This window comes from Acanthopagrus latus, chromosome 16 (genome assembly GCF_904848185.1).
Source record: "Acanthopagrus latus isolate v.2019 chromosome 16, fAcaLat1.1, whole genome shotgun sequence".
Classification (NCBI taxonomy): Eukaryota; Metazoa; Chordata; class Actinopteri; order Spariformes; family Sparidae; genus Acanthopagrus; species Acanthopagrus latus.
Window position 1 is genome coordinate 18,728,435 of NC_051054.1, and position 26,527 is coordinate 18,754,961.

Here is a 26,527-nt window from a genome sequence, read left to right on the forward strand (position 1 = left end):
TGACTCAACTTACTTTTAATCCAGGACCAAACTCAAAAAAACATGACAAGCAGCACTGTAACATCACTTTGTAATTACGGACACATTTGCTTCGTTATGAGCGAACAAATGGGTTGGAAAGTTGATGCTGCAATTTATCTTGAAAAAAACAAAACAAATGAAATGAAAACGTGAACAACAAAAGGGGGTGGTCGCCACAGTTACATGATGGCACTTCACATTCCAGCAAACCAAAGCGTTCAAATTTGTACGTTATACATATCGTGTCAACATTTCGACAATATCATATCAAATTAACATTACATGTTTATGAGCTGACATTCAAGTTGGTGTTTTAAACATTTATAATAAAAAAAAAGGAAACCAATGGAAACTTAATAATTTCACAGGACGTTTTCCAGTTGTGTTTGTGGTGACACATCCAGGTATTTCAAGGAACAATATGATCTTCCCCTGATCTTAACCAAGTGGTTTTGTGCCTTAAACCTTACCAGACCATAAACCCAGTGTTTTAAACAAGATAATATTTAAAACTGAACCTAAATAAACATAAAGCTGGCACATAATGAAATGTAAGGTATCAGCATTTTCAAAGTTTGCTGGAGTGTACATTACCAAGATTTAACAAGAAAGGACTGATACGCACAGTTTCTGATCAGCAATCCCAAAGGTTAAGGTTTGGTCAGATTTAGGAAACTGCTGGTTTGTTAAGAATAACAAAAGAAAATTGCAGCCATGGTTAAAAGAAGCCAACTTTGACTGTTGAAATCACATCATAAACACCTCCTTACTGGCCCGGTCACAACAGCACACAGCACAGTTTTGGGAGCAACATCAATTAACTTCAATGAAAAATATCTGTGCAGTTCAGGTGTAATTCATCCATGCATTTGTGAATTTTGGCTCACATATTAGCACTGCAGAGTGAAAGTAAATCGTCCTGACAGTAGTGACAGTTTTGGGAAAAGAGTGGTGACAGTCCAAAACATAGGTAGCTATAATAGCCCATTAGCTGTGTCGCACCATCCACTCTATGGTTACCCTGCCTTGCCAGAGTATACACTGCCTCACAAAAGATGACTGGTTTACAGGGATTGTAAGATGATAATTCGCTTAAAGAAATGGAATTAAACTGGGCTGTCAATATAACTCAAGAAAAAGTAACACATTAAGAAACATAGCAACAAACAGAGAAACATAACACAGATTAATCATGCTCTATGCCGCCCTTATGACCTTACATCACTGAACACATTCCCTTTACATTCCACAGTAGCTTTGCAAACATGATGGAGGCAGATAACTGAACTGTGAGCATAAGCCTAATGAGAGGAAAAGTCCCACAGCAGCCAGAGTTTCTTCCTGTCAGACAGTTCACATTCTTTCTAAAATCAACAATGAGTTGTTGTTAAGAGTTGAATATTAGACCGTCATAAGCATGGTGACAGACTGGGGCGAGCTGGTTAGCATGTTAGCCTGCATTTCCATTTGTTTATTGATTCACTCATCTACCCACATTTTCACTGACATATTTTTAAATGCTTATGGTAAATGTTGGTCTACAATTAATTGTGGGGATGGTGGTGGAGTTACAGGCTAGATGGAGGACGAGGGAGAACCTGGGGCAAATTCTAGCTATGACTGTAACGTTAGACAAGACCTCTGGACATCTCCAGCTGTGTTTGCCAAAACAGGTATTTTAAGCCAAAGCATGATCTTTTCCTAATGCTAACCACAGGTTTGCAACAAGTTGCAACATAAAGACATTAAAAATGTTTCAGCATATCTGTGGTTTGCAGAAATGTGCAGTGCCAACATTTCTTCTGGCATTAAGGCCGGCCACCCTGCAGTGTGACCTGGCCATCAGAGGTTCCATTAAGATTTGTCTTTACTTCGGAAGAGAACAGTCTAGTCATTATTCACTCGGGTGGTCCCATGGATCCTTGAGGACTTCACAGCACCCGGTGCAACGGCTCCTTAAATAGAGATTTCACTATCATATTTGTTGTCTTCCAACAGTGTGTACAGTTCTGCAACTTAGTAGAAGTATATGAACAACCTTCATCTTTTGATTCTCTTGAGTGGTGGTTTGACTCGAGTCTATGAGCTGAACACAAATAAATACTATCAGCTATTTCCAAAAATGTCACTGGTGATAGTGACAGTCTCTAGACTCATAAGAACAATACAGAGAAGATGAAAACAACTGTTAGATGGTTAAAGGATTTGTCCACAGTATCACAGGCTGGTGTCAGCCGTCTTCATCTTTGGAGCGCTGACAGAGTTGGGTAGTGTTGCAGTGTCAGGCTGGCCGTCCCTGCAGAAGAACACGGCAGGGTTTTTGCAAGCCCACATTGCCATCTCCCCTCCTCCACCTCCTTTTCCAGGACTTGAGCTTGACAGTCGGCTGTTATTATTCACCCCGACACGACTCACGTAGCGGTCCCTTATCCTCTCTGTCGGATTAAGCCGAATTTCCCGGTTCTGGGTGTGGCTTGAGAGGTATGCGGCGATATTTCTGGTCCGATAGCCCTCCTCTCTGCTCCGCCCCAGTAACATGGATATATTAGGGTTCCTCAGGGCGTAGATCAGGGGGTTGATAGCTCCATTTGCCCAGGCTAGCCAGATGGCCACTGTGTCCATTGCAGGGTTAAATGTGTAGTCTCCCATCGCTGCAACCAGTCCCATTAAACAATATGGCCCCCAACAAAAAATGATGAAAACAATCATGATTAGAACTGTGGTGGCTGTTCGCATCTCACTGTAAAACCGCAGTAAGTAAGCGTATGTTGTCACCGGCCTGACTCGGATTTCGGAGAGCCGAACTGTCTTACAGATGTTATAATGACAAAAACACATCAGGGAGAAGGGCAGTAAATAACATACAACAATGAGGCAGATGCTATAAGCTGTCCCCATGCGCGAGGTCCCAGAGTGGAATATATACATACAATGGTAGAAACCTCGCTTATGGATCTCTGTAGGTGTTCGGACCAACAGGTACCAAGGTAGAGAGAAGATGACCGCAGTTAGCCACACAGCTATCAACAACTGAGTTGCTTTCTGACGCCCTATTTTAGCCTGTGGCTGTCTGACTATAGCGTAGTATCTGTCAAAGGAGATCAAAGTCATAGTCAGGGTAGAGATGATACCAAAGCAGGTGTTGAAAAAGCCGTTGGCCACACAGAAACGATCCCCAAACATCCAGATCCCGTCCTTGCTGAAGAGCATGACGAAGGAGAACGGCAGACAAAGAACCGCTGTCAGGAAGTCGGACAACGACAGTGACATGATGAAAGCATTGGTCACCGTCCGAAGCTGTCTGTGTTTGATGATGACGATGACGACGGCAGAGTTCCCGAGGCTGGAGAGGAGGAAGATGGAAAGGAGTACCAGGGCCTGAGCTGCCACCATGATGCCCTGCAGGACAGAGTTACTCTCAGCAGCACTCAGCACTGACGGGGTCGACGCCGGGTGGATCTGACTGAGCTCGCTCCCTCTTTGGTCCCTGAATGCTGATAGGTTTCCTGTGGTTCCCGCTGTGGCCTCGGTGGTGGTGGTCACTAAGCTGGTCACTATGGAAACAACCCTTAAAGGAACAAAAAAAAAAAGAGAAATGATGATACAATCAGTGTCGTTTGAATACAATATATTCTCACAGCCACAACATTTTCATTAGAGCTGGGCATTCTATACTTGTGTGACTGAATATCTGAATGTCATCGGTGCCTCGGCTTAATCCAAGTGTCCACACCTCCCATCATGTCAAAACAATTTGAAATTATGTTAACAGAGCATTTATCACATGCTTCTGTCCAAAGCAACCTACAGTAATTCACACGTACATTCATACACTAATGGTGGTGGCTGCCGACCAGCACATCAGGAGCAGTTTGGGGTTTATCATCTTGCTCAAGGACACTTAGACATGCAGACCAGGGGAATCGAACCAGCGAGGCTACTTGAGTTGTTTAAGATAATGCTGCAAAGCTGTTTTACTTGGAGGCTCCAGAACTGTTTTGTGGACTACTAAACTTTACCTGACTTTCCATCAGCAGTGATCAGATAATCAGTATGTTTGGTGAATTTATCCTTTAAACAAGAAAGTGATTAAAAATATTCTTAATATAGGGATTCTAACCACGCCACTGATGCTCTGAGGCTGATACCCGACTGTATTTTTACAGCCCATCAGTTAACTCTACATTTGAGATATGACTTTGCGCGTGTTTACCAACTGTGTCTGTGCTGAAATTAGCTACTTTCTTTATTCTGACTGCTGAGAATGTTTGTATCAGCTGTAGCCTGTAGTAAAGGGTGTGTGGATGATGCAGGTGCCCCATTGTTAGCTTCCTTAAATAATTCAACGAGCTGCTATTTTCTGGAGGCACTCAAATGCAATTGCTCACAGTGCTTCACTTCCATGGAGAGGTGGATGGACAGAGTGTCTTACCTTGGCACAACAGGTGAGGCGGTGCCCAGCTGCTCGGTGAAGCTCAGACCAGATGTGTCAGCTGTGTAGTTGCTGCCACTGCTGCCCCGCAGGGCCGTGCTCACAGGTGAATCCATCGATGTAGCGCAAGAACAGCACAACCAAACTCATTCCTTGTCTCCCACACATCCATCCGGGTTAGTCAGTGTGTGTTTCGATTCAAACCGCTTCAAGCTGCTGATAACTCAGTTTTCCATTTCTCCGTCTTCACATCCATCAACACAAAAATGGAAAACACGGGTCAAATCCGTCTTCACAGGCTGGCTTGACAAAACTGTCATGATGCAACATTTCATTGTTTTTTTTTTTTATGTTGATAAAGGCAGAGAAACACAAATGTTTAAGATGTATGTTTGTTCAGTGTGCTATGACACTCCACTGTGATCTTCTTCTGTTGGCCCCTGCTGTCAGGATCAGGAGGTCACTGACTGATGCCACGATCATCAGGCGGCCCGTCATACAAACTGCATGTGTACACCTGTTGTAAGTTTGTGCTGGTTACATCTGATTCTCCAGATGGAAACACAGCCTGTAGTTATCATATACACCAAAGGCTGTCCGGTTTCCACAGCATTCAAGTGCTTTACTCATTCAGTTTGTTTGATAGAGTATATCTGATGTTTTGCCGTGTTCTGATAAAGCAGTTATCCAGCAGCCACAGTCATTTGAATCACCATTTAGCCTCTGATAGTGTGAAATGCAGAATTCAATCTGAAGATTAAAAACACAGCATACCTTTATCCTGGCCTACACTGAAATATTGTTTCAGTCATCTGTCAGCACAAAAAGAGGCCCAGAAGCAGTTTAACCCATCCTGCACCCTGACTGAAGGCTGGCTGGACGTGGCCTTCACATCACGGCAGTTCAATAACTTCTCCGGAAGTTGTCTGTCGTTACACAGTGTCCAGGCCGTCTGGACACTGTGTCACAGCATGCTGTCGAATCATATCAATGTCCGCTATTATAACCACGGTTTAAATGATCCCTTTCTTCCTCGTGTCACCTCAAACTTTGGCGCTTCTGTCGGGGGACCTCCGCACAACATGTCGGCTCTCTGCGTCCTTTCGGTCCAGGCGCTTGTGTTCCTGCGGAGGAGAGCGCACGGCAGGCGGCTCGCAGCGACAGGATCCAGTCACAGGTCCGTGTCGCTGCTGTCAGCACCTCACACGAGTTCTTCTGAAACGTGGCCTCTGAAATGCCTCAGAAGGATCGAGGAGGAAAGTCCGTTCCTCAGCGGCGTTCGGAGCGGAGGAGAGACCCCGCGGCTCCCACCCTGTTGATTTCTGTCAGCGGGCTACGACATAGCAACGGCCCGCGTCTGCTTCCCTACGTGTCCACCAATAACTGCTCTGTGATCAGCTCTAAGCAAATCCAGGTATGAATGACACATTCTGCACGAGCTCCTGCACGAGCATCTCTCCGGGTCTGTGCACCTGCTCCCGTCCTCGCTCCCTCTCTGAAGCCACGCCCTCCATTTCAACGTGCACACGGCATCGTGTTACGTTTTATATAGTTGCCATGGTAACTGGTGATAGATTTGCATCTACTTATGTGTCCGTGCAGTGGCATTATAAGGTGTGTTGAAATCTGATATATCGGCCCTCAACTCATCCAAATAGGACTGTAACAGTTTGATGAGAGTTATAGAGGAGAGTCACGTGGTCACTGCTGCAGCTGAACAGCTGATCTCTCGATCTCTGCACACTGAGCTGGTCACAACAGCAGCAGCAGAGGCAACAGCTAAAGCTACAGCTGAGCCATGGTCATCAATGGTGTTTTCAGCAGTGTTGGTGTAGGTCAGAACATCCATGTTTCGGAAGTCTATATTAAAATTACTTTATTGAATCTAAGTGAAATATAATATTCCATGTGTTTGTAAATTATGACAACCTCAAATTTAATTGAATGCATTTAAAACAAAAACCCAAGTTCCATGATTGAAAATGCAAATTACCACTGAAATTATATGTGCAGTATGTAACTTGTGCAGCCAGTTGGCTCTCTATCATAATAAATATAGATGTTTTGGGGAAGGAATGTGGTGGGGAGGGCCGGGCAGATCTGCACATCCTGGAGGAATAAACACTGCGAGTCTCAGATTCTGCTCTAATCCAGAGCCGTTTACCAGAGGAAGGAGAGCTCAGAGATGACTTTAAATGGTTATCAACCTGACTGTAGCAGTGATCCACGGATTCTGTGTTCTGTTCTATTCTGTCCTCTCAGACACTCACACCTCAGGTCGTGCTTTTGCCCGCTAACATTAGTTCACTGCTTGTGCACAGTATGAGTAAACTGGCTGTTTGGAGCAGATAAAGTCTTTAAAGTTACACAAATAATCTACATGATCCTGCCATCAAACTCACGTCACTGTTGCTGTATAACCATTAAACAACCGCCACTGCTACCGAAAATCTATCTGATGTGACTCAGGCACATAGAGATGAGATGATCACAGATGAGGTCATGTTTTAAATTTTTATTCGCCATATATTTAGTCTCATTCACAGACTTCCCGATCCCAGATGTAGCGATGGCATATGGCCAAAAGCCCTGAAATACACTACAGACCACCATGGAACGGAATCACACCTGCTGTCAACATACTGACGCTCTGACTAATGACTACTCAGTCAGTCGTCATTGTACTACTAGATACTCTTAATTTGTTCTCTCTACTTAGTTTTTTTGGGTGGCAAGTGCACAGCTGGCACAAACAGAGTCACATTTCTGGGAAATCCACCAGGTAAAACTATAATGTGTTATGCAAAACACATAGGAGGGTCATGTAAATATCAGTAAAGAACATGTGTACACAGCCACACCGTCTCTTCAGCCAAAAAGTGTGCTCGCTTGTGCAGGTGGACCATTAGTGTGCAGCGCCTTTAAGATTAGATTAGATTCAACTTTATTGTCATTGTGCACAGTACACGTACAGAGACAACGAAAAATACGACACCGTAATTTCAACAACAGACATGGAGGCAACTGTTTGTGGGAAAGATCAAGAACTGAGCTGGTAGAAAATGGTTAGAGGAAAATCTTTTATCAAGAAAGAACATGTGGTCCCAAATATCTCCAGCAGATGGCAGCCAAGTGGTATAAAACATGCAGGCTGCTGCAGTATTTCCAAACATTAGAATTAATTTGCAGGTACAGTTTAGCATTTCTTTTACATATATCTCTTCAAGAAATGTATACATTTTTAAAACTTACATTTCCTCTTTTAAATTTCTTGATTTTAAATAGTGAATTTCTCACTCATTTTATATTCGCCCTGATAACTTCAGTACGGATTTCAAGATTTTATTGTTTGCCTACAAATCACCAAACGGGCTAGCTCCGACCCACCTTCCTGACCTTTCAAAACCTTATGTCCCATCAAGGTCACTCAGGTCCGCCGACCAGCTGATCTTGGTTGTCGCTGTAGGTTAAAGCTGAAGTACAGGGGAGATTGTGCTTTTGCATCTGTGGCCCCCACTCTGGAACAAGCTGCCTCTAGATGTTAGGCTGGCTCCGACACTGCCTGCTTTTAAATGTCGCCTTAAAACACATATTTATTCCTTGGTTTTTAATTCAGTATGAGAGTGGCCCCTGTCTGTCCTTGTGTCTGTCTGAAGTGTCTTTGTGTTTTTACCATTCTAGCCATTTCAGTTTTTATTGTTGTTTTTAAATGTGCCTTATAAATACATTTTTATTGATTGATTGATTGATTGATTGATTGATACTTCTCATGTCTGTAGCTTTGGCTATAATGCAACATACGATGTGTAAAGTACAAAGAAACTGAAGTTATCAAACAATTATGAGGGGGGTACAACATTTGCCTTCAAAAAGTAGTGTAGAGGAGGTATAAAGTAGTAGAAAATTTAAACACTCAAGTAAAATACAATGAACTCAAGAGTATGGAAGTAGAGCACTTGTGTAAATGTACTTTGTTACGCTCCATCACTACGTAAATCAAACTAATTGCCACACAGTCACCCTGGTGTCTTTGGGGTCCAGGATCCCTGCAGCAGTTGGTTTTATCTCCTGTATGTACCCTCTGTGAAGTGAACAGACTTCAGCCTGAGGCTCAGCCAGCAACACAACTTCAGTTTTGTAATGTCAGACCCTTATTAGTCAGAGCCCAGCCTGCAGGGGATTCCATGTGAGCGCTAAGCCTCCATTGTGCAGCCCTGCTGCCCATGTAACATACAGACTGCCTCCTGCTAATCAGGGACAGGGGGGCAGGGATATGTATTAATGCCCTTCACCCCACCCCTCCACACTTTCACCAACCTCTCCACAACAACACCCAACATTTTAGCTACGAGGTTTTTGCTCTCTATATCTCTTTGATAAGATTCTGTATATATTTTTTACTACCTCTCTGTTTTCTCTTCCAAGACTCCGAGGAAGCCTGTTGGCTTCAGTCGAACATCATTTGTGTTTGTCTTTCTATTAGTAACGTGTCAGAAAATGGGGATTGACTCTGGAGTCAATATTTCAGATGATTTTGCACCTTATGGGGGAAAAAGTGCCTTTACCCAACTGGAGCACAACATCGTGGCAGGATATCTCATTACTGCAGGTAAGAAAGAGAATAAACACGATCAATAGTTAACTGATGATTTTCAAATTATGTATGAGTATTATATATATTACTATGAGTAGTATAGCCAATGAATCTGCTGGATGTGCTCCTGTAGAACCTTGTGAAGTCAGAGACAGAATGTTTCTGTTAGCTGTTAACTCTTGAAAATGGTGAAAACATGGAATAGGGGTTAAGGAAATGAGACTCTGTGTAGTAAGGTGGGCTTAGACCCTTGAGGCCATTTATGGTGAAAGAAAATGAGTCTATTGTTTTCCTTTGAAAAGCTGATCTGATAGCATTATGTAACTTATTCAGGTCTTGGCACTGTAATCATGATATTGAGTGGCTAATAGGAAATGTGTTAAATGTTGAATTATTGCTACACAGGACCTGAAGACTAACAGCCAGTGTGTTTGAAATTTCTGTATCTTTCATTAATTTTTTTTTCTCTCTTATTGCAACTGTATCGGGAAGGTGAAACATGAATCAACAAGATGAACAGGATGTCAGCCCTGGGCTTCACTTTGATTTGTTTCTCTCACTATGAGGTGCTGCAGGTTTTGACTTTTACCTTCCACATTGTGACACGACTGCACATCTCCTTTTTTCCCCCAGGTGTGATTAGTTTGGCGAGCAACATAGTGGTGCTGCTAATGTTTGTGAAGTTTAGGGAGCTCCGCACGGCCACCAACTTCATTATAATCAACTTGGCTTTTACTGACATCGGAGTGGCTGGTATTGGCTATCCCATGTCAGCTGCCTCAGACATCCACGGCAGCTGGAAATTTGGCTACACTGGTTGTCAGGTGGGTGGAATTTAAGTGCTTTCACATCTACATTATTTCACTGATTGGGCAACACATTGAAAACTCACATAAATGGCATCAAATTTAATATTGAGATGAGGGACTGTCATTTCTATTAGTTGTTCTGGATTTGACACGCCTTGAAATATGATGAAGCACTCTTGAAAATCATCTGGATGCTAAATATTTAATTGTCAGAACTGTCTTCCATCCTATATGGTCTCATCATGCACGTTCAGAGGTGTATAGGTGTATTAATCCGACTATGAGAAATCTGATCCGGTCTGATTTTAGTCAGACTAAGGTGTATACATGCATTTTAAAAATCTGACCATAGTCGGACTAACCCAGGTTTTCCTGAGTGTCATGTAAACGCAAATGTAAATGCAAAAAACCCTATCTTGTTGATGAAATATACAGTTCACAGCAAATAAAATCATTTGCAAACTAATCGACAACAGATTAACAAAGTGATCCCAAGCCTGTGTAGTAATCACCTTCATGCATCATGTGTTTGACAAAGTGGTGAACCTCACCTTATACCTGCCTGTGATTGATTGAGCATTTTGATGCTCATTTCAGATCAAAAAAGGTGTTTCTGGAGCGTTACACAACACTCAGGCTTCTGCAAAGTAGTATTTAGCCCCCCCCCCCCATTTAACTCACCAGAGTTAAATGGGGGGGGGGCTCTAACAATTTAGAAAATGTCACACTCACAAACGTGACTGATTCTGAGCTGGCCGTGAGACTAAACCTGTGAGCTGGCTGACGTATGTTCACTTGCTGTCGCGTGTTTGGCTCTTATGGCAGATTATGGGGGGGATTCTCAGTCGTTGTTACTGCACAGTTATATTGAGCCATGTGATGCTGATCTACAGTGAAACCCTGGGCAAATGATCACGCTGGGCAGCGAAGATTTCTTAAAAAGTACCTGTTATGTACACTTACCACAAAATATAATCATATAATAATGATGTGGGGCACTGAATTTGAGCAATTTGCTGTTACCGCATATGAGACAGAAATTAACAAACTGGAGTTGAACACATAGGGTATAAAGGGAAGGCAGCCCTTTCTTCATGCAGAAGTTGGCGTAGTTTCATCTGAAGTGGGCTGTAAAACCAGGAGATCCTGGGAGGCCTGCTGTAACTTCTTTTTGCTCCTGGCTGTTATAGAAAAGTACAAATTAAACTGTGTCCAAAATATGCAACTATAAACCTCAAAGCAACATCATGGCCCATAATCAGTCCAGCGATAGGGCCATTACCACGGCATAGCTGTTAAAAAGGTAACGTCTCTTCTGTTTTTGTCTCCAGATCTATGCAGCTCTCAACATCTTCTTTGGCATGGCCAGTATCGGCCTGCTGACTGTGGTGGCCATTGACCGCTACCTCACCATCTGCAGACCAGACATAGGTATCCACTGGCAAAGGCATACTACTGTATCTTCATAGGGGACAGGGAGGATCTCTTACTGTCCGGCCAGCGTTTATATGGATCCCACTGCTTTTCTTGCAAAATCTGCCCTGCCTCTGATTGGGTGCCTTCTTTAGTTGGGTTAGCCTGTTATATGTGTAGCTGTGGTTATGATTGTGAGCTTGTGGTTGGTTTGTACAACACACAGCCAACGCTGGTGCTGATACAACAGATTGTGGGCTGCAGTTTCAACGGTACAAACACCAACTTCTTCAGCTGTGGCGTCCCTCCCTCAGAACCTGGTCCTCTCAGGGTCTGTCCTCCTCCATACTCACTCTTGCCATGCCATGCCCGGTGTCTGCAGGCCAGGCAGTACCACTCTGTGCAGAGCTGAGTAGCGTTAGTCTTGGTCATGTCATCAGTTTTCCATGCTCAGTGTGATTGTAGGAGCAGCTGGAAGATGTATGAACAGGTAGGTAGTTCACTGCATTCAGCACACTCTCTCAGCATTTTAGACTGATGAATACATGAACAAACAACTCAAAGCATCTGTCACAAACATACCTCAGTTGGAAAAGGCTACGCGCATGGCAGTTACTATGGGTGTGTGCTTTATGCTAACATTGGCCACCATTACTGCTCAGCTTGGCTCAGCAGCAGCTGGATGACAGTCTGTCACTGCCAGTGCTGCTCAATCGCTATTTGGCTTAAGGGCTCTGTGCTTAATCCTACTCAGTTTGTAAACAGTAATGTTAATTAGATGGAGGTTTCATCTAAACTGGGTTAGCATGAGAATATGAGGGTTTTTGAGAAAAGCAATGGGATCCATAATAACATGTCCAGCCAACATGCATATTCCAAATAACACATGAGATGTAAGAAATGCCAAAAGAACATATTCTCACATTCAGCATCGGTCAAGATAAGATTGTAAGATCTGAACAGTACAGACACAACATTACAGGTTACAACACCTCATTGTGTATGTCAGAAGCTCCAGAGGATGTCATCAACCTGACAGGAATAACTTGCTATGATACCAGCACCTCCAGTTTACTGACCTTCCTAACCTTCAGTCGTAATGTACTTGTAATTTTTCTCTCCAGGGCAGAAAATGACGATGCGATCTTACAACCTTCTCATTCTGTCGGCATGGCTGAATGCTGTGTTCTGGTCCTCCATGCCCATAGTGGGCTGGGCTGGTTATGCCCCTGACCCCACTGGAGCTACATGCACCATCAACTGGAGACAGAATGATGCGTAAGTTATTGATGGACTGCAGATATTTGACTGCATATTTGACAGTCACTATAACATTTAGTTTTGAAAGGTACTCACTAATTTTGGGTTAGCCTATTGCATCTCAACATCTCAACTCTCTCTATGTTCAGAGTTTCATCAGTCTGTAGAAATCTGGAAAAGACAGTGCTCACATCTAATCAACCTGATCATCAAAATGCAGGAAAAAATACCCTCAAAATAAAATTAGAGATAAAAAAAAAAATCATAAATGATATCACATGATAAATATGTTAAAATCTATTAAAAGTGTGTTTAATAAGATATTCCATACCTTCCACATGCAGTGGATCTCCTAATCCTTTTTTTTAACTAAATGAACAAGATGTCACTGCTGAAATGTAAAGAATGTCTTCGCGTAAGCACTTAATCAGTTCATCTGATCACTCAGGCCTTCACTCATAGAACAGTTAATATAGCAAGTCACAGCAACATCATAAGCTACAACAGGATGCGCAAAAACATCTGTTGCCAATCTGTTATTATCTGAATTTCAGATAGATTTATTTTTCAGAATCATTTTAAAAAAATCATCCTGTAATTCTGGCAAGTGGAGAGTTCTGTGACACAAATCACTCTGTCATATTTTTAGCTTCCAACACACAGGTGGTCCTTGGTTCCTCACTGCAGAGTAAAACTGAATTAACAAAGTCATCTGTCTCTTTACATCCACGAGACATGGGGTGGAATAGTTTAGCTGTGAACCACGATTTAAGGAAACTACCTAGCTACTGCTAACGTAATTACAAAAAACAGGGTGAAGCACCATGCAGTAGTGCCATTGCAACACAAAACTGAACCAGTTTTTCATTTTGACTTGTAAATCTATGGGTTAAGACTCAGCAACTGCATTGCATCAGGAACAGATTTTGGTGGACTGCTATGGTGAAATAGACGAACATGTACTTACCAGATATACTGTAAATGCATAAACAAACACTATAACAGACTCTGCTTTCACTCCACAGCTCCTTCATCTCTTATACTATGGCAGTGATTGCTGTGAACTTCGTGGTGCCTCTGTCTGTCATGGTTTACTGCTACTACAATGTGTCGGTCACTGTGAAGAGATACAAAGCCAGCAACTGCTTGGACAGTATGAACATCGACTGGTCAGATCAGATGGATGTCACCAAGGTGAGCACTGAGCCACTTCTATAGTTTACTCTGCTGTCAATGAGTCAATGTGCCGGTTACAGAGACCTCTATTATTGTCTTTTGAGTCAAGCCAAGTAGAGACAGGCAGATGTGAGTGAAAAAAAGCCATTGCATTCTGGGGTTCTGGGTTAGGGTTAACTCTGGAGTCCATCAGGGACTTTTGCACATCAGTCAAATTGCAAAGTAACGTATCATGAATGCGTGCTCGCTGTCTACAGACTGTGACAGTGGGCTTTTTCTGATGTTTTTTGGCAGCTACAGTTTGCACTTGTCTCTCTTGTTTACTCTTTACAATATTCCAAATGAAAGCTGTGATGCTGTGTTTGTGGCTGGCAGATGTCCATAGTGATGATTGTCATGTTCCTGGTGGCCTGGTCCCCTTACTCCTTGGTGTGCCTCTGGGCATCATTTGGTGACCCCAAGACTATCCCTGCTCCCATGGCTATCATCGCTCCACTTTTTGCAAAGTCCTCCACCTTTTACAACCCCTGCATTTATGTTATTGCAAACAAAAAGTGAGTGTTTTCTTTTTTACCATGATGCTGACATAGTAGCCAATGTGCACATACTTGTGGGGCAGAGAAGGGTTTGTGTCAATGTAATTTTTTAATTGTGCACAGTATTTGAGTATACCATCCACTCACTACTCACAGAGTAGATTAACACACTCACATAAATGTTCTATCCCTGCAGGTTCAGAAGGGCCATCATAGGGATGATCCGATGTCAAACCAGGCAGCGAATCACCATCAATACCCAGGTTCCCATGACAACCTCCCAACAACCTCTGACCTATTGAGGTGAAACTGCATATCACGTTATATAATATACCCAGGATTTAGAACAGTGTATAGAAAGTTTCTAAGATGAAATGAATCACCATCAGTGTTTCGACTGTAGCTCCTGTTCTGCTGTATAATCTAAAGCTGTGGTGTTTACTGTGTAAATTCCACTTGCTTTCCCATTGTAGACTTTATTTGTGTTCCAGTTGCTTCAATAGCAAACTGACGATGAAAATCTCTCTGTACATGGACTGCATTCTTCAACTGTGTGACAGAATCAAATTAGATCATGGAAGCAGAAATGCCCCTGATGTTGTCTAACTCTGCATATCCACAGCAGTCTTACATGGGCTGTTGCTTTTCTCACAATGGTTAGAGTAAAGCTACACATATGTGCAAGTAGGCTAGATTTGATTATTTTATTTTAAAAAATGCAGTAGTAAGTAGAAATAGTACTCATCAAACATACAAGGATCTTAAAATTTTACTTAAGTAAACTTGAGTAAATGTTCTACCGCTGTTGACTGATATTGCTGTGAAAGCCTCGTTTCTGCCAGTGTCAAGATTACATAAGTAAAGGTACTGATGCACACAATGTCTTTTTTATTAAAAATGTATTCATTAATCTCCAACAAACACTACACTTATATCATTGCATACAAATACAAATAAACGTGTGTATTTATTTTGTGTGCTGCACACCAAGAGCACTTTAGGAAACCAGGTGAGATTAGGGAGAATGGGTCATGATAAAGGTGGGCCTGACAATCAGAGCAGAAGTCTCACTGAGCCACATAATAAAAGCCAGTGTCTTTGTCCATGAGGATTCCAGCACCTGAGAAAAAGTCATTTTGATTTAATTTAACGCAATGTTTTCTTGGGATGTGACAAAATACCCAATTTGAAGGTATCGCGATAAAACAAAATTGAGCAAAAGCATTATGGGACTGTGATAATATCTACCAGCCTGTCATGGGGTTAGTTTGCTCGTCGGGATCTTACAAGGGAAATCGGTACGAATGCACTCTGCCATCTGTCCTTGTCATTGTATTGGTCTGTTTGAACAGCAGAGGGCGCAGTCATACTGCTCAAGAAGACAGAGTTCTTACAAGACCTCTTCAGGTGGAGCGAGCAAGGCTGTCTGTCCACTGGGCTGTCCTGTCGCTGCTCCGCCACTTGTCCTGTCTGCTTCACCGAGCAAGCCCAGAGACACTGCAGCTGCGAAAGTCCAGGCAATATCATCATATACAGTTGTATGTTTTTCATTTGTACATAGTCCAATAGCTACTTTTCACACATAATTGTATTACACTAAAGAAGGACAAAAGTAGTACCTATAGTAAAACAAATTGTATACAAATAATAAATGCTGTACACATCACATTTATTATTAAAGGACATTGTTCAGGTCATCTTTTCTTTTCTTGTTTTTGATATAGTGATAAATATCGCACCGAGGACTATATATCAGGACGATATTGTACCATGAGTTTTTGGTATCATCACATCCCTAATACTTTCATTTGTGACTTGATGAAAACAAAATGATTCAGATTTCTTTCATAAGTTAAAAATTCACAAAAACACGTAGAAGAACTGGTCACAAAAAACATATATACAGTGTGTCTGTATCCCTGCAGTGTTTTGCAGAAGTGCCGCTGTTTCAGATGACGTTGTTCTCCAGCCACGCGCTGATCTCGTTCTCATTCCTCTTGATCCACTCGATGTTGTTCCTCACTCTCTCCAGAGCCTGCTGCCGGGGCATCTCGCCAGCTCCAGCATTGGGTGTTTGATGGAAGAAATGCTCCATCTATAAAACCAGCATGGAGAAATTTGTTACCAGAAGCCTGAACACAAATCGTGAATCTCTGCCTACTAAAACAATATCACTAAATGAGACATTTTTATTTCATTTTCAGCTATCATTAAGTAATGCTCCTCAAAAACACTGTGAAGCTTTAATTCATGACTCTAACAAGTTTTAAGCTGGGGCGGGGCTCGAGTGCTCGGGCTTCATTGCGCTGTATCTGGACTCACATACTATCCCTCTACATGTTGGTTATGTAGTTCCGACTCAGTAAGTACGGATGTAACTGTCTGTAAGTATCAGACATGTTTGACATAATCGGGGAAGCCCTGATGAGTCTGTAAGTAGTTCGGGAGGCTTCAGACTGGATCTGTAAACCCCTCTCATTACCACATTATCCGGTGCAGTGGTTACTCAAAAGAAGAAAAAAAAAAATGCTAAGACTAACTAAAAAGAAACCTGTTTGTTTTAATAATGAAAACAAGTAAGTTGCACAAGGGCCAGTGCTAACCTTCCATAGCTGGGGCTCTGTGTTGTAGGTGGTGGTGATTTGACCCGGGAGGCGACCAAGATTCCTGTCATTGATGGTGTACCTGTTTAGGAAAAACAACTCATTATATGGTCAACAAGATAGAACAGTGGAAAAAAAAGGTTCAACACATGGTGTCAGAAAAATCTTTAAAGCTAAATTTCACAAAAGCTTAATTTCCACAAACTGAATACATGTCTTTTCACTTACACATGTTTTTGCATGTGAAATGTCATGTAGTGTGTAAGGTGACAACTTTACATAACCCAGTTTATAAAACAGTCTGCTCTGCCTTTTGTCCTTCCTTATCAACAATGGCTTCCTCGTGTGGTTTATGTTCAAACAGTTGTCATTTTATCACCTGAACAACCTTGATCTTTATCAAGGGATTCAGTATCACATGGTGCTGTGGTGTACATGTTACTGTTCAACCAACCAGACAGTAAAGTTATTTTTGTTTTATGGCTAAAAGCAAAGTGAATGTTAGACTTACATTCATCAGGTGGTCACAAACATGACTCCTCCCAGCCAAAGGGGCTTATTAAGATCTAACTTCATATAACAATCATCTGCAGTGATGTTGTGAACTATATCTTCAAATAAACCCCTCATTTCCCTCACTCTTGACTTGTGACTACATAAGAAATATTGGTTTTATTCTATGTAATTCAAGTCAAAGTCAATAGTGTGTGCCATTTCCTTTAGTTGCTGTAACAACACAGGTAGCACCAGATACATCAGAGAGTTAGGAAGGAGGGTGGTGGACTAGCTGGCTAGCTTCTATTGTTATCTGTTGTTGTTGCTGCTTACACATGAAGTGGAAATCCGTTCTGTAGTTTTTGTGTAACCCTGCAGACAAACCAACCAGCAAATGGAGACAGGTAAAAACACAGCCTCCTTGTTGGAGCTAATAAATGCAGCTTGAAAATTCAATTTGTTCTGGGGTCTCATTGCTTTCTTGCTAAATGTTTCACTTTGTTTCCGTTGCCACCTCTGTCTGTCAGGTAATGGACCTTGTCTTGCTCACCTGTTGACAAGGTAGTCCCAGTTGAGTGTGGTCCAGTCCCAGGCAATGCTCTGCCCCACTGGGTTGTAGGACACGTATCGCACCACAGTGAACAGATCCTGACTCCTCACCACACTCTCATCTTTTGCAGTCTCCAGGAGCCTGTAGCACAGATTAAAGGTCATTCTTCGCAAATGTATTCTTCGAAATGACTTTAAAGCTGCACTAGGTGAGATTGTTTTCTCATATTATGAGATCGAAACAAAAACAGGTGCTACAGCAAGAAGCGACATTTTGTTGTCATACACCATTTGTCTAAATCAAATTCTATAAATTTCTAATAAAACTTTAAAAACTAAAAGTTTAACACATATGGTTAAAATATCACAAATGTGTTCCCAAGAACGAACATCCAAAATTCAATATTTTAATGCATGAGAAATCAGTGTCTTCTGTCTATTACACTGGACAGATTTTTTGTATAACTGTGGAAGATATAGCTAATAACTGTGCTTTCTGATATATGAGAGTCTGATCACAAAAGCAAAGTGTCTGCCAGGCAGCAGGTTTGGAATAGTCCAACGTTTTCAACACCACACCACCTAGTCCAAAGCATGATTTAAAACCATATTTATTACACCTTATAATAGCTTTTACCTTCATTACTCGGCACATCGGTTCAACCACTCATGACAACATTGTACTCACCAAAGAAATCGTTTAGCTTTTGTTTGCTTTTTTATTCTTAATCTATTTCTTTAAAATGCGGTGCAAGGGGCCAACAAATGTAAACTAATCACATGTTGGAATCAAACCTCCACATTAGATAAACTTATCTGAAGACATAAAGATGCACTGTGAACATAAATGACTACATTGTGTGGTTTATCTTTAAATAGTTGTCATTTTATCACCTGAACAACCTTGATCTTTATCAAGGGATTCAGTATCACATGGTGCTGTGGTGTACATGTTACTGTTCAACCAACCAGACAGTAAAGTCGTTTTTGTGGTTGTTTTATGGCCAAAAGCAAAGTGAATGTTAGACTTACATTCATCAGGTGGTCACAAACATGACTCAAGAATGAAGACTAATACCCACCTCCCAGCCAAACAGGGCTGAAGATATAACTTCATATAACAATCATCTGCAGTGATGTTCTGATCTTTATCTTCAAATAAACCCTCATTCAGCATTTCCCTCGCTCCAGGACTTGTGACTACACAAGGAAGTTTGATTTTATTCTATGTAACATGAGTCAAAGTCAATAGTATGTGACATTTCCTTTAGTTGCTGTGACAACACAGGTAGCACCAGATATGTCAGAGAGTTAGGAAGGAGGATGGCGGATTAGCTGGCTAGCTTCCATTGTTATCTGTTACTGTTACTGCTTAAGCATGAAGGATCATCAGTATTCATATTCATCAGCAGTGGTGGCTGTTTAACAATGAAGACAAGATCCCACACTCCTTCATGATGTCATCAGACTTCACTGATCAGGCATCACCAGTCCAGCTGATGAATTAACTGGTGATATCCACCTGAGAGAGGTGACCTGGTTGATGTCTGTTCAAAACACTGCAATGGTCAATGAATGGTTTACTAAATATTCCCTCTGGCGTATATAACTATGCTTGAGCGTTTGTCCTTTAAGTGATAGTGGGTAAATGATTGAGGTGTTTAACAGAGCCTGGTGTTGTGCACTGTCTGGCTGTATCACTGTCTAATTTGGTTGGCGTCCGTCTCTAGCAGTGTGGTTTTTGTGCATGTCCTCTATTGCGCGTATGTCTTTGTTGTTTTATGTGTTTATCTGTGTGTGAAGAGGTGTAGGCACGTGGTTAGACAGAGTAGCCACCCTCTCTCACTCCCTCCTCAAGCTGTCCACCAGATGGCCTTGGTCAACTCACATCCCCTCCCACATACACCGATTCTCAATTTTTTCATCAGAAAGTGGAACTCTTATACCAGTTTTGGAGTTCTTTTGTTGCCATGTGATTTTGCTTTTGAGCCCCCCGCACCTACCTGGGTACCTTTACATTTTTTTGGCCAACCATTCTGTTAAGAAGTGTGGTGTTAATTACTTGTAAAGGAGCGGCCCATCCTCCACAGATGCCAGACCGTACAGCAGCTTGTCCTTCTCTTGAGCCAAAGAGGTATCTTTGTACTTCTGGAACATTTTGTTCCAATTTTCTTCCGTCCCTGATTTCTTCATGCCGTAGCGATAAACCAGCAGCCTCAGGTTCACCGGTACACTGCTGCAGGTGCAAAAGCCAAGACATTTTGACAGCAGGTTACCAGAAATGAAAAAACGTATTCAAGAACAATAGCTATGTTCAAATGTGTTAACTTGGCATATATTCACCAGAGGTGGATCAACAATATCCTAATTCTTCTTATTATCATTTATTGGTGAATATCATTGTAATTGCCATTTAAAGTGACATCCTGCTGCAGGGTGATTAACAAAATAGTCTTGAATAGTCTACGTTTAAAATAAGTGAATGTGAATTTGTATTTTTAGACTCATCCTTAAAGGGGCACTTTGTAGTTTTGGAGAAGTACTTCAAACTCAGAATTGTAATATTTATGATATAATAATAAAAATTCAGAAATATTTACTGACTTAATAAACAAACTGTTCTCAGAGGAAAATGAGGTCCCAGAACACTGTTTCAAGCTCGAAAGCTGGCAGGGTCCGCCACTTATAAACAAAGTGATACAGTGTGAATTGTGTTATCCTTGTTTATTCAGCTTGCTCAGGCACTGAGGCACTCTTTCCCTTCTGATAAATATTTATTCTCCAATACTACATAGTGCACCTTTAATGTAACTGGTCTTTAATCTGAAATGCAGTTCTTGATTATGCAAGCTAGTAAGTAGGAGGCCAGCTAGGTGTCCATCCACATGAGGTACCTTCATCAGTAACTGGAGGCCACTGTTTACTATCTTTAACACAAGTAGCCAAGCAGCCAGATGCTAAATCACTACAACTTGCTAACACAATAACGGGGCTGACACTAGATGGCAGAACACACTGTGGTTGCCCAGTTCCTCTGTCCTCCCTAATTTCTACTGTGCCGATTATACACATGGATGATGAATATACACTACCGTTTGTCACTTTAAAATAATGAATTGAATGGCTGTAAGGAAAGTTGACCACAGATAATCCACAGGATTTATACCTGATTTGTCCATTAATCCACTGGTCAAAGATCTTAGCGGCTTCATTCAGAGTCTCCGGACTTCCCATCTGACAAGCAATGCCGAGCACAGTCTCCCTCAGTAACCTGCCAGACACATCCAGTAGTCACATGACAGGATCATCATCATCCTTCTTACACTGGTTGATAGATTAGTGCATGGGTTAGAATGAAAGAGCACACGTTTAGTCCAAAAGCAATTATATTGTTAGTGTTACCCAATCCCATCATCTTTACTGACTGTACAATGTAAAAGAGACCAAGGAAGGATCTGAGGTATCTTATGGTCCTGGGTCTGTACCTCTCTGTCTGCATCCCTTCATCCTTCCATCCAAGTTTGGTTGCGATCGATTGAACATGGTCACGAAACAGTTGCTAGAGAAAAGAAAAATCAAAAGCATGTTTTTAAATTATCACCAGGTAACTATAGAAACCCTTACTTACCCAGTCGGTCTCTTTCTACATGACGTAACTTTTTGACGTTAAAAATCATGTTGATGGTACACCATCTTGTAACAGGGTGATTCAAGTTTTCAACGCAGAACAAGCACCCCCATTAGTTATGGTAAATGATGGAAAAGGAAGCTATGTGTTTCTAGGAACATTTTTCACATTTAAGTTAAGAAAAGCTTGTTTTAACCCATGTCCCCTTGTTATTTGGTTGGTTGCTTTGTTGGCTGGTTGGTTTGTCAGATGGATTACACTAAAATTACTGAATAGATTTCCACCAAACGTGGATGGATGTGTCATGGCTCAGAATGGACCCCATTAACTTTTGGCGTTGATCCAGATAAAGAGAATATTTTCTCACTTTCTGTAATATTGCGCGATAGGAAACGTTGAGATGTTTCAATCATTTCACATGGAATAAGGCATCTTGGGAAAACCTGGTGTATTTAGGTGGTTGATATCTGTGAGTGAGTAGGCTGCAATTTGATGCAGATTCTAAAAAAAGAGAATTCTTCCCCAACAGAATAAAGACACTGATTCCATCTCCTCTCTGTTCTCATAGTGGTTGGCCGTTACAGACCTGCTGAGCTCAAATTCTGGTTAAGCAGTTATTGGTGGTTTAAATTTTAGAGTGATGCAGGTGAATCAAGAGTGATATAAGATTAGGCTTGATTGAAAAGTAAAAAATTTGGGCCTTGGCGGAGTTATGCACTCTACTGTGCGTTCCAGTTTGGATGTAAATATCTTGTTATTTCTTCTTTCCCTAAGTTTTATGCAGTTGTTTTGCCTGGAGTGACTACAATCAAATCAGGCCTCCAGAAATGCTTCAGAAACTCACCTGTGCATTTACTAGGTTATACTGCAAATATAACTAAATGTTTACAATAGATGTTTTCTCTTAAAGCTATATAAATCTTAACATGCAATTCGCTGAGACTTTTACACACCGACCACAACATTATACCACTGACTTCTTTTATGAGTTATGTTGAACTGTAACATTTGTTTTCATTTTGTGGTTAGTTTAAAGTTTAGGCTACAGACAAACTCGATAAACTAAGGCGAAGTTTTTAAGGTCGAAGTTTGATAGCTCTACACATGGAAGAAGAATCAGCAGGCCTCTTACATACCTGAAACTTCGGGTAGAGTGCCTTGCCCAAGAGCATGTCCCGAACATAGGTGATAGAGGAGTCCACACGTTCCCAGACTATGTAGTCAGTCTCATTTGTCAGGTACTTGGTGAGGTTGAAGGCATTACCATAATCTATAATGTCGGCCCTGAACAGTGAAATTAAAAAAAGCATTTTCAATCTCTGTATACAATTAGAGACAGGAATGTTCCGATTTGAGGTGAAATCTCACCTCGCAAGAGCAAAAACATCATCAATGTAACTTGTTCGGTCAGCTGCATCAAACTCCTGTTTAAGAAAGAAGAAGATGATAGAAGATTAATCTTCAAATAGAAGATTGAAGTAACAGTAGGTAGTTCAAACATTGATTTACCAGCCGTCCTGACTGGACAGCTCTCAGTTTGTCAGTTCACACCTGACGTTAACATGCATCTATAGTGACCACTTGTGATGAGGTCTCCCTTCTTAATTAATATGAAGATAAACTTGTGATTTGATGCTGATACCAGGTCATAACAGCCTGTAAGAGCAGTTCTCTAAAGATTACGGCTTTGGTAAAGTAGCTATTATTGTTTGGTAACCCTACCCATAAAATGACAGAACAAAATAATTATGGGTCATGAAGGGTCAATTTTGGTCCTGTGTTTTGAGAGCAACTCCAGCCAGAAGTTTTCTTTGCCATACGTGTTTCAATGTTCATGTTTTTACAAGTTCATCTCCAATGATTCAGATTTCAACAGTAATGTTGTGACTTCATCTCAAAATTACTTTTGTTTCATAAGTGCAACTTTTCTCTCAGAATGCTTTGGATCAGTCAAACATATTAACACATGTGTGTACAGTGTGAGTGTAGATGACTGAGGACAGTTTTACCAAGTGGTTGTCTTGAAGCTGTTTACTGATGGTGCTCCACATGTTGCTGTCATGGTTGACTCTGTAGAATCCAATGTGATCGTTGTTAACCTTCAGCAGCCCATCCACCGAGGGTGAGTAGTTACTGATGACATGATCTGAAAACAATACAGTCATTGTGACAGCATTAGGCTAAAAGTGAGTGAAAAATAACATTTTAGCTGGACCATCTGTCTGAATACAATTATATTATATATATCCAGTTCCAGTTTCCAGTATCCGAAAGCTATCATCTATTTTCTCATCTTCATCATGAGAAAACATTTGACGTACTGTATGTCACTGGCTGTCTTAAAAGCTTGGTGCTTATCACACTGATTATTTTGAATGTCTTTTAATGAGAAAATACTTAGGTTGAGCATGATACCTGCACTGTCCTTGCTAAACATCGCCAATACATTTTTGTCGGTTTTCACAGAGTGCCATTTGATTGGAATTGTCCACTTGTACCTGGAAAAGAAACACATTCATAGTCATCATTAATTCACTATGATTCACTACACACACAAACACATATGTATGTACACAACATAATAGGATGCTGCCATCTTTATCCAGTTTAAACAGGATTGGACCTCAGGGTTGTACTTTTTATTCTCTTTGTATCACTGACCCGAGAGGTGAGGGAGGCTGGCTGGCATCTGCATTAGGATCCAAGAGGAAACGCGTCTGATTCAGCTTGGCTTTAGTCTCTGAGACAGATAAGTCCAACACAGGATAACCCATCTGTTTGGTCCATGTGTCCATTACCTCTGCAATTGGCAACCCACTCACCTGAGACCAGAGAGGGGGAAATGGCTATTCTTCAGAGATGTTCACAGACAAAGCTTAAAACATTATTTTAACATTTCTCATTTGTTTTCCTTCTGAGAGTGAGACGTTAAGGAGTCAAGCTGTGCTTAGCCTAGCTTAGCATAAAGACTAGAGACAGAGGAGTCAGCCTGTGTCTGTCCAAAGTTAAAAAAAATACTACCAACACCTCCAAAGCTCATTAATTAACACATTTCACCATTTGTGTTTTCATTCCAGATATGTAAAAATTACAATTTGTAGTTCACGGTGGTATGTGCTAGAGCTGTATAGTGCCTATATGCAGTTTCCAATCACGAGCAGTTTAAGACACGTTTTGCCCCTGGGTACAGACTGTACTGGGCATATGGACATACTGTTTTCAAGAGTCTGATCCAGTTGTATCTCTGTTTCTATAAAGATTGAAGCAGCAGGATACAGCATGTTAATCAGTCAACTTTAAGGTGTATTTTTGAACTTTGAGCCAGGCTAGCAGTTTTTCCCCTGCTCCTGGTCTTTATCCTAAGCTTGGCTAACCACATCCGGAAACTAGCTCTGTAGTTGACATGTGATTGAAATCCACCTTCTTCTCTTTTCCCAAGTTATTGAACTTAATAATTGGGTAATAATCTACCCTTGTACAAAAATCATGTATAAAACTGATAAAGTTAGAACATACGTCAGCAAGAGATGCCCAGAAGTTGGCTGTTTTAGCATTCTTGAATGTGTAGTCTTTCAAATATTTCTGTGGAAAGAAGAATAAGAAAAAAAAGGCTTTTGTCAGTGAGCTGCTGGAAAACTTGCATTGACATTAATCAAAAGCACTGATCTGTGGGTAAATATTAGTCATGAAGCTGGAATGGTCTTTCACTTACTCGACAGCCATCCCTGAATTGGTCTTTACCCATCCAGTCCTCCAGCATCCGGAGAATAGAAGCTCCCTGGATACAGTTGGATTATTTTCATTACACATCGTATTTTGTTGCTTGGTAAACTGTCATTACCATGTCAGTAATGTTATGCATTTAGTATTTTTCTGAATCTTCGATTGATGCTTTACTGTGTGAGGCTTTCCAGTAATTGTACCTTGCTGTATGAGATGGTATCAAACACAGACGTGATTTCTGCAGGGCTCGAGACATTCACAATTATTGGGTGAGAGGAGAGGAGGGCGTCATCCACCATGACAGGAAGCACGTCACTAATGATCATGATGTCTCGCTGTGTACCACAAGAGGACAAATGGCAGGTTTCAGGATACTGAAGATCTCAAAATGACTAGTCTAATGTCAATTGGACTAACAGCTAGTTTCATCTTTATGGGAGAACTCACCATGCCCCAGTCTGGTTCAGCTTTCTCCACACCGATATACTCAAAGAAACTGGCAAAGCCCTCATTAAGCCAGAGGTCATCCCACCAATCCATAGTCACAATGTTCCCAAACCACTGAGAAAAAAAAAGAAATTACATGAGTTCTGAGGATCCAAGTAAACAAAATTACTTACAGAATCTGTAGGAACCGCAGTGGGAAAAATAAGATATGGGCCCCATTTGGCTGCTGAGAGTATTAAGCATTTATTTGATACAGACTCACTGTGCATCAGAGAGAGGCCTTCATTTCTAATTTCTGTTTTGCATGTTTTGCACACATGTTAAAGAGGGGGTTGAATGAAACCCAACACTTAGTGCTGAGCCAACAGAGTGCAGGACCGCAGCAGGACTAAGAGAGATGGACTCTGCATTTACATCATTGATGCCTGGTGCTCACACACAGTCAAAGTAGATGGACAGTGGATGGCATTTCAAACAACACTCTACCTGTTTATGTTCATTGATAGCTGTGTACATGTTCTTTGTTTTTCTATGTTTTTGTAGCATGAAGGAGTTAAACATGTTTATGTGTTATGCAACCCTGTTGTATAATTACAATTCACCTTACATATTTTACATTAAAAGTCATAGCAGCTCAAAAGGGCTAGTCCACTAATTTGCTGGCAAGCTTTCAATTTGAAAGTGTTAAATTGAACGAGGTGCACAACGAGGTGCATACAATTGTGACATTCTATTTAATTTAAATTAGAGAACACCACAATTAATTTAGCTATCTTGTAATATCAGGGTTGTGTCTGAGCTTGTTTCCTGTCTCCTCACACAATCCATGGTTCAGTGATAC

The 26,527-nt window shown here is 41.3% G+C and overlaps 3 protein-coding genes across 3 annotated transcripts in view; 1 reads left to right on the forward strand and 2 right to left on the reverse strand.

The window, feature by feature from the left end:
* On the reverse strand, nucleotides 1-5,936 carry LOC119004330 (G-protein coupled receptor 135). Its single transcript, XM_037071132.1, has 3 exons — nucleotides 5,228-5,936; nucleotides 4,454-4,697; nucleotides 1-3,589 (listed from the first exon to the last, which is right to left on the reverse strand). Exons 2-3 carry the CDS (start codon nucleotides 4,567-4,569, stop codon nucleotides 2,239-2,241), a joined length of 1,467 nt encoding a protein of 488 aa, XP_036927027.1. The 5' UTR covers nucleotides 4,570-4,697; nucleotides 5,228-5,936; the 3' UTR covers nucleotides 1-2,238.
* rrh (retinal pigment epithelium-derived rhodopsin homolog) lies at nucleotides 5,740-16,035 on the forward strand. Its single transcript, XM_037071133.1, has 8 exons — nucleotides 5,740-5,867; nucleotides 8,937-9,062; nucleotides 9,681-9,871; nucleotides 11,188-11,287; nucleotides 12,394-12,547; nucleotides 13,555-13,723; nucleotides 14,081-14,259; nucleotides 14,438-16,035. Exons 2-8 carry the CDS (start codon nucleotides 8,951-8,953, stop codon nucleotides 14,541-14,543), a joined length of 1,011 nt encoding a protein of 336 aa, XP_036927028.1. The 5' UTR covers nucleotides 5,740-5,867; nucleotides 8,937-8,950; the 3' UTR covers nucleotides 14,544-16,035.
* The window catches only part of LOC119004329 (glutamyl aminopeptidase), a 19,623-nt gene continuing 8,205 nt past the window's right edge, over nucleotides 15,110-26,527 (reverse strand). The window contains exons 6-20 of the mRNA XM_037071131.1: nucleotides 25,687-25,800; nucleotides 25,440-25,574; nucleotides 25,229-25,294; nucleotides 25,033-25,098; nucleotides 24,178-24,338; nucleotides 23,932-24,014; nucleotides 23,526-23,662; nucleotides 22,885-22,940; nucleotides 22,653-22,800; nucleotides 21,374-21,447; nucleotides 21,055-21,159; nucleotides 19,951-20,124; nucleotides 17,890-18,030; nucleotides 16,845-16,926; nucleotides 15,110-16,336 (exon numbers count right to left, since the gene is read on the reverse strand). Of these exons, the coding sequence (XP_036927026.1) occupies nucleotides 16,190-16,336; nucleotides 16,845-16,926; nucleotides 17,890-18,030; nucleotides 19,951-20,124; nucleotides 21,055-21,159; nucleotides 21,374-21,447; nucleotides 22,653-22,800; nucleotides 22,885-22,940; nucleotides 23,526-23,662; nucleotides 23,932-24,014; nucleotides 24,178-24,338; nucleotides 25,033-25,098; nucleotides 25,229-25,294; nucleotides 25,440-25,574; nucleotides 25,687-25,800 (1,689 nt within the window). The 3' untranslated portion in view covers nucleotides 15,110-16,189. The remainder of the gene's footprint in view (nucleotides 16,337-16,844; nucleotides 16,927-17,889; nucleotides 18,031-19,950; nucleotides 20,125-21,054; nucleotides 21,160-21,373; nucleotides 21,448-22,652; nucleotides 22,801-22,884; nucleotides 22,941-23,525; nucleotides 23,663-23,931; nucleotides 24,015-24,177; nucleotides 24,339-25,032; nucleotides 25,099-25,228; nucleotides 25,295-25,439; nucleotides 25,575-25,686; nucleotides 25,801-26,527) is intronic.

What these genes read in the sequence shown, in the direction of transcription:
- LOC119004330 (XM_037071132.1), bottom strand. Translation starts at nt 4,569, where the DNA reads ATGGATTCACCTGTGAGCACGGCCCTGCGGGGCAGCAGTGGCAGCAAC. An exon ending in GCCTCACCTGTTGTGCCAAG is followed by an intron (nt 3,590 to 4,453) that starts GTAAGACACTCT and finishes TGTTCCTTTAAG; the next exon opens with GGTTGTTTCCATAGTGACCA.
- rrh (XM_037071133.1), top strand. Translation starts at nt 8,951, where the DNA reads ATGGGGATTGACTCTGGAGTCAATATTTCAGATGATTTTGCACCTTAT. An exon ending in AGGATATCTCATTACTGCAG is followed by an intron (nt 9,063 to 9,680) that starts GTAAGAAAGAGA and finishes TTTTTCCCCCAG; the next exon opens with GTGTGATTAGTTTGGCGAGC. An exon ending in ATCAGATGGATGTCACCAAG is followed by an intron (nt 13,724 to 14,080) that starts GTGAGCACTGAG and finishes TGTGGCTGGCAG; the next exon opens with ATGTCCATAGTGATGATTGT.